The sequence below is a fragment of the Chlorocebus sabaeus genome, chromosome 18 (assembly GCF_047675955.1).
Source record: "Chlorocebus sabaeus isolate Y175 chromosome 18, mChlSab1.0.hap1, whole genome shotgun sequence".
NCBI lineage: Eukaryota > Metazoa > Chordata > Mammalia > Primates > Cercopithecidae > Chlorocebus > Chlorocebus sabaeus.
Window position 1 is genome coordinate 611,465 of NC_132921.1, and position 9,466 is coordinate 620,930.

General features: G+C 46.5%; 1 protein-coding gene across 4 annotated transcripts in view; it reads right to left on the reverse strand.

Annotated features, from left to right (window-relative positions):
* Positions 1–7,063, reverse strand: part of ADNP2 (ADNP homeobox 2) — a 28,455-nt gene extending 21,392 nt beyond the window's left edge. Inside the window, exon 1 of one of the 4 annotated variants that reach the window (XM_008013690.3) lies at positions 6,732–7,063. Coding sequence is in view for 1 of the 4 variants with exons in the window: in XM_073006224.1 (XP_072862325.1) it covers positions 1,234–1,328 (95 nt within the window). In the remaining 3 variants the exon portion in view is untranslated. Of the gene's footprint in view, positions 1–1,233; positions 6,239–6,727 lie in introns of those variants that run through there. The other 3 variants (XM_073006225.1, XM_008013692.3, XM_073006224.1) reach the window with 3 other exon arrangements.
* Positions 7,064–9,466: the final 2,403 nt, after the last annotated feature.

Consider the following 9,466-nt stretch of genomic DNA (forward strand, 5'->3'; position numbering starts at 1 on the left):
CCCAGATTGGGACATTTGATAAATAAACTGAGGACTGGATAAATAAAATGTGGCATATCCATACAATAGATTATTTGGCCATAAAAGAAATGAAATACATACATGCTACAATATGGATGAACCTTGGAAATATGCTAGGTAAAAGAAGCCAGACACAAGGATTGTATGATTCTATTTATATGAAGTGTCCAGAACAGGCAAATCCATCGAAAGCATAACAGTGGGCCAAGCGCAGTGGCTCACGCCCATAATCCCAGTACTCTGGGAGGCCAAGGTGGGTGGATCACCCGAGGTCAGGAGTTCAAGACCAGCCTGGTCAACATGGTGAAACCCCGTCTCTACTAAAAATACAAAAAATTAGCTGGGCGCCTGTAATCTCGGCTACTCAGGAGGCTGAGGCAGGAGAATCGCTTGACCCTGGGAGGTGGAGGTTGCAGTAAGCCGAGGTCGCGCCACTGCACTCTAGCCTGAGCCACAAGAGCGAAACTCCACCTCAAAAAAAACCAAAAAAAAGCACAGCAGTGGCTGCCAGGGCTGGGAGAACTGGGAAGTGATGGAAGCAGGGCTTCTTCGTTCTGAATTCAACTGTGGTGATGTATATACGATGTGAACGTGCTCACAGCCATTCACTGTACACTTTAAATTGGTGAATTGTATGGTATGTAAATTATATCTCAAGCTGTTTAAAACAGTATCTAAAAAGGCATAAAATTAAAATAAACCCTGTGGTACTTGACCAGACTAGGGGTTACTGAAGTGAACTCATGTAGTTATACACCCCAGTAGCAGTAGGCACAACTAGGGCTCAAATCTTAATTCCTAAATACCACTTTCCTTTAAAAAGAACCCTTGGAAAAATGGCTGGAGCATGGTAAACACAAGATGAGCCTAGAATACCCTGTGCCAGAATATAAAGAAATTGCTCAATAAGGCATGTCAAAAGAACACAAAAGTAACCAGCTTGAAAGGGCTCCCATAGGCCAGATAAGAGACAATTTGGGCATATATCAAGTAACAGATATAACCTGTGGCAAAGTGAATTTTCCCAACACACAACAATACCTTCCAACCCACATGCTCTTACAATATGGCCCTAACTCTCCTCCCGAAAGCGGGGGCATCTATGCCCCCTCCTCTTGACCTTTGGGCAGAACTTTGTGGCTGCCTTAACCAATAAAGTATGGAGGAAATGCCATGAGAATTCCAAGACTAGATCATAAAAATGCCACGTACCTGTCTCTCAGGATGATCATGCTCAGAATCCAGATACCACGTGTGTAGACAGTGCCAACTAGCCCACAGAGACACCACATAGAGGTGTTCCACATCAACTACCAGCATGGAAGCGAAGATGCCTCTTGAGGATTCCAGCCCCTAGCTGTCAAGTCACCCCCTGCCTTTGAGTCTTCCCAGATGAGGCCCCAGACACTGTGGACCAGAAACAAACCATCTCCCTTCCCTGTCTGAATAGAACTGACCCAGAGAACTGATGAGCTTTTTAAATAAAATGTCTTACTCCACTAAGTTTGGGGTGGTTTGGTATACAGTGACAGTCTATATAGTTACATAGACTATAGACAATATAACTACACAGACTATAACCCACTGGAATACAGTGATTTCCTGACTTTGATGGTTTTGTTATGGATATGCAGGAGAATGTTCTTGTTTGAAGGAAGAGGAGGAGAATGTTCTTGTAGTATTTAGGGTAATGTGGCAACTTTTTTGGCAACTTACTCTCAATTCAGCAAAAAAAATTATTTGTACTATACTTGTAACTTTCCTATAAATCTGCAACTATTCCAAAAAACATTTAAATGTGTAGGCTATAAAAGCTAAAATATGTATTAGTCAAATTCAAGTGGCAAATATTTGGTTATTTAACTTCATTAATAATAATTAAAGAAATGCCATTTAAAATGTCAATTTTTTACTATCAAAATAGTAACTACTAAGACTACTAACATCTGGTGGTAGTAAACGTAGAAAAATTATAATTTTTATGCTTTTACAGGGTAATTTGGCAATACCCCTCAAGACTTTTTGAGACAGAGTCTTGCTCTTTCACCCAGGCTGGAGTGTAGTGACTTGATTACAGCTCACTGCAGCCTCAACCTCCCAGGCTCAAGCAATCCTCCTGCCTCAGCCTCCTGAGTAGCTTGGACTACCAGTGTATGCCACCACACCTGGCTAACCTTTTTTATTTTTAGTAGAGACAGGGTCGCCCTATGTTACCCAGGCTGGTCTTGAACTCCTGAGTTCAAGCAGTCCTCCCCCTCAGCCTCTCAAAGTACAGGGATTACAGGCATGAGCCACCATGCCTGACTCTCTCATGATTTTTAAGGACAATTTCTGAGTAAGCAATTCTTCTTCTACATTCCTCTCTTGTATCCCCCACCCAAGGAGAGTGATCCCTCCTAGGACTCAGCACAATAACCACATACCACTCCACTGCACTCAACTCACCATGTTGCAATTACCTACTTATATATCCATTTCCCCTATTGGGCTACTACTTCAGGGCAGAAGTCATGTAAACATATTTGCTTGACAGGGTCCCATCACAGAGCACAGTACATAGCAAATATTCATTAAATGAACAAAAAATATAAAATAAAACAGGATAAGAACCATAAGATATGCAGAAAGTGCCAGGGAGTTCTAAAGAGAAAATGGCTATGGAAAGCTGGTGCCCAAGAAATACAAGGTGAATAAATTAGCATCAAAAAATTATTGAGGTAAAGGAGGAAAAGTCTGAATTTATTTGGCAAAAGTAAAATCAAAAAGGTAGACTGGAATCAAACTGGGAAAGCAGTGGGAGGCAGAAAGGGTTAACATATAATAAGGAGAAGTTTTTGGTGGGTAACAAGCAAACACCAAGTTTTTGAGAAGCTGTTTTGGAGTGGCTAGATTTATTTTCAAAGTTATCTATGTGAAAAATGTATCCTGGTCTCAGCAAAAGGAGAGATTTAAGGATCACTAGCATTGTAGAACTGGGAGGATATAAAATTTAAAAATTTTCTTTATAAAATTTTAAGTTCAAAAATTTTCTTTAATAAAATGCACTGATTTGGGTTCTAGCCTTCAAAAGCTTACACTCCCACACAAGAGCTGCCATAACCTCATTATGCATTTCTAAACAGTAAGCTCAAGGTCACTTTCTAGCCCAGACCAGCTTCTTTGGTCAGAGCAAAACTCAACAAAAATTCTGTTAGCTGCTTTCCACGGACTCTCCCAGACTTGATTTCATTTCCTCCTTAAAGTTCCACTATCCTCTCTACCCTCTGGGGTTATTCTCTGAAAGCTGACAGACAATATTGTCCAAAGTAGGGACCATCATCCACATGTATCTGAAACAGGGAAGCTAAATTTACTGCTTCCAAGAAAGTCTCAACTCACACAGCAAGAGCTGATCTTATCACAGGGTTTTGAGAAGCCTGGAGTACAAAGACTTTTAAAAGCAGAGTGATTGGTGATTGGCCGATTCACGTAAGCATGGTTGTACATACACGAACCTCAGAAAGGGTTTACTAAAATGAGGCTCTCAGCGGCTGGGCAGGGTTCTGGGGTTACTTGTTCAAAGCTTGAGACTAGGGCCAAGGAGTTGTCACTTTTTAATTTTTTTCCCTTGAATTTGAAAAATAGGCACTTTTTATTCTCAAATGAAAGTGCTCCCATTCCTTCATCATTGTTATTGTGGCCCTTCTAAACAAAACACAAGCACACAAATACCTTTTCATTTAAAAAATGGGGGGAAGTTACTTTTTTTTTTTTTTAAGCAGTTTCCTAACAGCTTTAGGGAAACCAGCAAAGCATAAAAAATAAAATACAAGTAAACTACGGTTTCATAACTGTTGCCAACCACTGGGGAAAGGAAGCTGACTTTTACCCATATAAGCTACCACAATTTATTCATTCTTAGATCCATTCTTACAGCATAATTTATCAATCTAAGATAAAAGATTCCATATAAAATGCCCAGCGGATGAATTAACTAGGAAATAGTTCAATGTTTTCATATTTATAGATCCTCTATGGATACTGTTCTCCACAGATTCTTAAAGCTCAGTAAAATCTGTATTTTCACCACTAGAAAATAGCAAGCTAACCAGGTCGGCCAACTGTTTCTATATCACGCACTAACCTATATATCATGCACCAACATATCAATCTCAAGTCAAAATAAATCGCAATTCGGCAGGCATGGAACTACCATAAAATTCCACTGATATGCACAAGAAAATATGATTTCCCAAAAGGGTACATAAAGGATTTCTCTGGGGATTTTTTAGTATAATGATCTCTTATGGATATTCTATTATAGTAAAAAAATACACTCTAAAAAAAAATGTTGGCCAGGCACGGTGGCTCCTGCCTGTAATCCCAGCACTTTGGGTGGCTGAGGTGGGAGAATCACCTGAGGTCAGGAGTTCGAGACCAGCCCGACCAACATGGGGAAACCCTGTCTCTACTAAAATTACAAAAAAATTAGCCGGCATGATGGTGTGCGCCTGTAGTCCCAGCTACTGAAGATGCTGAGACAGGAGAATCGCTTGAACCCGGGAGGCAGAGGTTGCAGTGAGCCGAGATCACACCACTGAACTCCAGCCTGGGTGACAGAGCAAAACCCCGTCTCAAAAAAACAAAAAAAAGTCATTCAAGTAATAAGGTAATAAACAATACTTTTTAACACCACAGAACTTTTTTCAGTTCCTGTGAAATTGCACAAAACGATGGTCACCAAAAAGGATTCTAGAGCTGTGTGCCTGGGTTTACATCAGCTCCACCGTGTATGAGCTGTGTAATCTTCAGGCAATCACTTACTCTCTCCAGGCCTCAGCTGGCTCTTCTGTAAAACAGGGCAAGTATGACCTACTTCACAGAGTAGCTATGAGGATAAATGAGTTAATACATGCAAAACAGCACATAAGCACTGAGTTTGCTATTAATTAACTCCACAAAACTAAATGAAATGTCCCAACTATTGGAATACAGGGCTTTTTAAAGAACAACTTTAAAAACACAGAATATTTGGATCATATATTCCGCAGATCTGGGTTCAAATCACTGGGAGATACCTGTTTCCACCTATGTAACACATTGCCCTAACAGGTCTACGATAGCCAGAGGGTGAAGGGCAGGGCAGAATCCAAGTTTGCAACATGCTGTTGGTGAACTTATGAGGGCAATCATAAATTAACCAACAGCATGTTGCAAACTTGGGTTCAAATTAAAAAGGTGTCTCCCAAATCCCAGAATCTCTTCAGCTAAAAATCTTAGCTTAGCTGTCATTTTCCCCCAGAAACAATGATCAACTCCTTTCAGACACGTCCTAACCCTCACTGTTCCTCCCCTCAACTAGAGGGCCGGTAGGACAACCTCTTGTCTCATCTCCACTCCTGTACTTCCTTTCTTAACACGCATCTGTCACTTCCATGTTTAAGAACGACGGGCTCAAGGCTGTCTTCAGAGTGCAGTCCCAATTCTAACCGAAATTTAACCGAAATATTAAAACACACATACAAGGCCAACTCTCCAGGAACATCTTTAAATAAGTTACACATACATTACCGACTTCCAAACACAGCTGAACATGTACTTTACGCAACTTTTTACATGTGGTCCTCTCTCCCACTAATGCTCCTCACCCCTACAAATGGTACCCAGACTTTTTAGACAAAGGCTCTGCGTGGCAGATGCCCACAGTACTCTACAAATATCTGCTGCCCCACTTGCCAATCTGCATTGTCAGTTATCTGCTTACCAGTTTCTCCTCCCCCACCCCACTCCTCCACAGCCAGTATATTCCTCAAGATCCCAAGAGGCAGTGATTACCCGTGCAAATAGAGTAAGTTTTAAGCACTCAGGCAAGTTTTTTTATTCTGTTCAAATAAACTACTTAAAATACTTATTTCTCATTCTGCATCTGCACAGTATTTAAAAGGGCAGTTAAAATTGTTAACATTCCACAGCCAACTGTGATAGAAATTTTGTAAACGGAATCTATTTCAACGCAACCAGCAACGGCTGATGAAAAGTATGTAAAGTCAACATCTGCATATCAATTATTGATATTCGCATCGAAAGCTCAACGGTGAAGAAACAGGGCCCCGTTATCAGCTGTTCTTCAAACCTTTCTAGGGGAAAAAAACCTGGGCAGATTTAGGTGTCACTGTCAGCTCCTGCCCTACATTTGCCGTCACTCAAGGCACCTCCAGGGAGAAGCTTCCAGGAGAACCCGGTCTCGGGCTGCGGCGGGCGGGCGGGCTGGCGGGTGGGGCGTTGCTGGGGTCCTCACAGGGGTCGCCACAGCTCCTTGCCCCCTCTCTTCTCCATCCCCGTTCCCTCTACTCCTCGCTCCCTTCACCAGTCCCCCCTCTCTCCCTCGGTCCCCGTCCCCATCTTCCCCCTATTCCTCCTCTCCCCTTTGGTCCCCGTCCACTTCTCCGCCCTCCCGGGGCGGCCCCCGCTCCCACGTGACCGGCGGCGGGCGGGGCGGGCCGCGGGCGCGTCGGGGGTCGACGGGCGCCGTTCGGGCCGCGAACCCGCGCCGTGAGAACGTCCCGGGATTCCCGAGACGGCCACGGGCGGCGCCAGGGCAGGCGGCTGGCGTGGGTGTGGGCTGGGTACCGGCGGGGGCGGGGCTCGGAGGGGGCCAGACTGGGGCGGGGGCCAGGACCGGGGCAGGGGGCGTCGCCGCGCGGGCCCGCGCTGGGCCGGGCCGTACCTACCACTCGGCCCCCGAGGAGCACCGCGTCTCTGCTGCTGCCTCTCGCAGAGCTGCCGCGTTTTCCACCGAGCGCAGCCGCGTCCCGTGGGGCCGCCTGCACCCGCCCGCGCCTCCGCCCCGCGCGGCGGGACCCCCGCCTCAGCGCGCGCCCACCCCCGGCGCGACTCGTCCCCTCCTCCCGCGCAGCCAGAAAGAGAAAATGGCGCTCGATTGGCCTCAGGAAGTGACGTTGGCCCTCATTTGCATGTAGGCGCAGCTAGCCAATGGGAGCAGAGTGTGCTTGGGGGCCCCTGGCATTTCCCACAGGCCCCCCGGGGCCCCTGGCCAAAACTGGACTGGAGGCTCTAGGGTGGCAGTGGGGGGCCCCTGTAGGGCCCCCTGACTCCCTTCTGGCCCAGGGAACTGCCCTGCCAGCTCCTTTCCACATCTGTGCAAACTCTCGTGAGAGTTTGAGTGGGTAATGACGTCACTAAAGGGGTGGGGAGAGTGTGTCATCAACCATGTGACTAATCACGTGGACTCACCACAGCTTTGACTTCATTTGCATGGAATGGGGTGGAGCTAGTGCCAGCTCCAGGAGTGGTGACCCCGCCCACATCTCAGAGCCAATGGGAGCCCAGCTGTGATAATGCTGCCTTGCCATTGGAAGATAGAACTTTGGCTCCCAGAACTGGGACAAGTGTGCCATGATTGACATATCCTGGTGAACCGACTGGCTGGGGTCTCCTGACTTCATCATTCCTGTGGGAAAGTGATCACACCTTTTCTTGAGAATTCTGATTTTTAGATCTACTACAAGTTGTGTGGGGAGAGGGTTAATTGCATACATTTGTATAAACTCTTAACCTAAAAGTTCACTTTTGCACAGGTTTTTTTCAATTGGGTAGCAATAATAATTTATTCCTCAAAATGAGTGGAACATGGAGTAGGGCTTTCAAAATGGCTCTAGGTCTTCGTTCTGTGGAGTCCCCAGGCCTCTGGCGGACGCCCTCGTGCCGCAGAGCACGTGGGAGTAACCACGAGGGCAGCGCAGGCCCCTCCCCCAGTGCCCCCAACCTTAACCCTAATTCTGACCCTGCACCTGAACCTCACCCTAGCACTATCTCTGACTCTGACCCAAACTCTCCCCCAGTGTTCCTTCCCCTGACCCTAACTCAGCCGCACCCTCCATGGCTGTTCCAGGCCTTTCCTTCTTGGCGAAGCCCCCTGCCGGACACGTGCCCATTTCAGCACAAGGCCATGTCTCCTTCCAGAGTGCTGAACCCCTGCAACCCGCCACCGGCCTCCAGCCCTGAGGCCCACTCCAGCCGCCGCGGGGCAAAGGCTGTGCCCAGGCTGGGCCTTCCGCCCACAGACCTCTCCAGAGCCTCCTTGTCACCATCCACTCGCCCATAATTTCAGCTTTTCCCTCTCAATGGGAGCCTTCTGCTCAGTTTAGCCCAGTGACTAAAAACATAATAGGCACTAAAAAAGGTCCATATTCGTTTTAAAATTGTGTTAAATGGTGGGCCGATATGACCAGACCACAATTTGCTTTTTTCCTACGGGAATACAAGTCATAATTGAAGAAGAGTTTGCCCTTTATGTTTGCTTACGAGTTAAAATTTTATTTTGAGTTACAGTGGTAAATGGATGTGATGTCCCTATATATCTTCCTTGCAAAATTATGGGTGGGATGAAAAGTGTAAAGTCTGCAGTCTCCCGTTGATCCTCTAGTGACCTCTCATTCTATCACATTTCTCAAAACAGCAGTCCCTGTGTCTGTCTCCTCAGCCCCCTGCACGCCTCTCACCCCCACCCTCACCACTCTGCAGAAACGCCTTGGTCACCAGTGCCCTCCTAATTGTTGAGTCCAAAACAGATTTTAGGCCTCGTCTTTCTCGATCTATCTTCCACTTGTTACTACAGACCAATCCCCCTTTCCTACAGACCTTCCCCCACAAAGCCGCCCCCCACCCCACTACTCCCCAAACGGGCTCTTTAATCTCCAAACTCACGAACTGTTTTCCTCATCTTCGCCTGCGTCTCTTCCCGGCCCATCCTTGAACGCGGGGTTCTCTGGGATCCTGCTGGCTTTTTCCTACACGGTGCAGCCCATGTGCGTCACTTGCTTCCTGTGTGCCAGGCACCGTGCTGGGTATCGGAACTCCCACGCCTTTCATTTTTTTCTGCATTTTCTCCCTTGTTAATTTCGACCACAGATTCAAACCTTGTTATTTCAATTCCAAACCAGTATCTCCACCTCTTCCTACGTTTCAGTTGTATTTTTCTGGCTGCCAAAGGGGGCAGCTCCACTTCAGAGTCCCACAGGCAACTCAGATTCAAAACGTTCAAATCTGAGCCCATCGTTCTCTCCTCAACAGCCACTCCTACAGCAAGCAATGTGTTCCCTGTCTCCAGTTTTCCAATTTTATATCCCAAATATTCGTCAGATCTGTTCCCTCATCTGCAGCCCCACTACCACTGCAGGCATTCAGGTCATCTCCTGCCTGTAACACCTGCACAGGCTCCCACCACCTTACCTCCAGCTTGGTACCTCAGGTACTTTCCCCAGCCAGCCCTTTTAGAGAGTGAATCTGACTGTCCTTCCCTTCTTGCCGCAATCACTCAAAATCCCCCAGGGATCAAGCCCAGCTGGTCAGCATGACACACAAATTCTCCAAAGCTGACCAGTCAGCCCCCAGCCCCATTTTGCTCCTGTAAACACCACATGGTGTTTGTTCATGGGATTCCTGT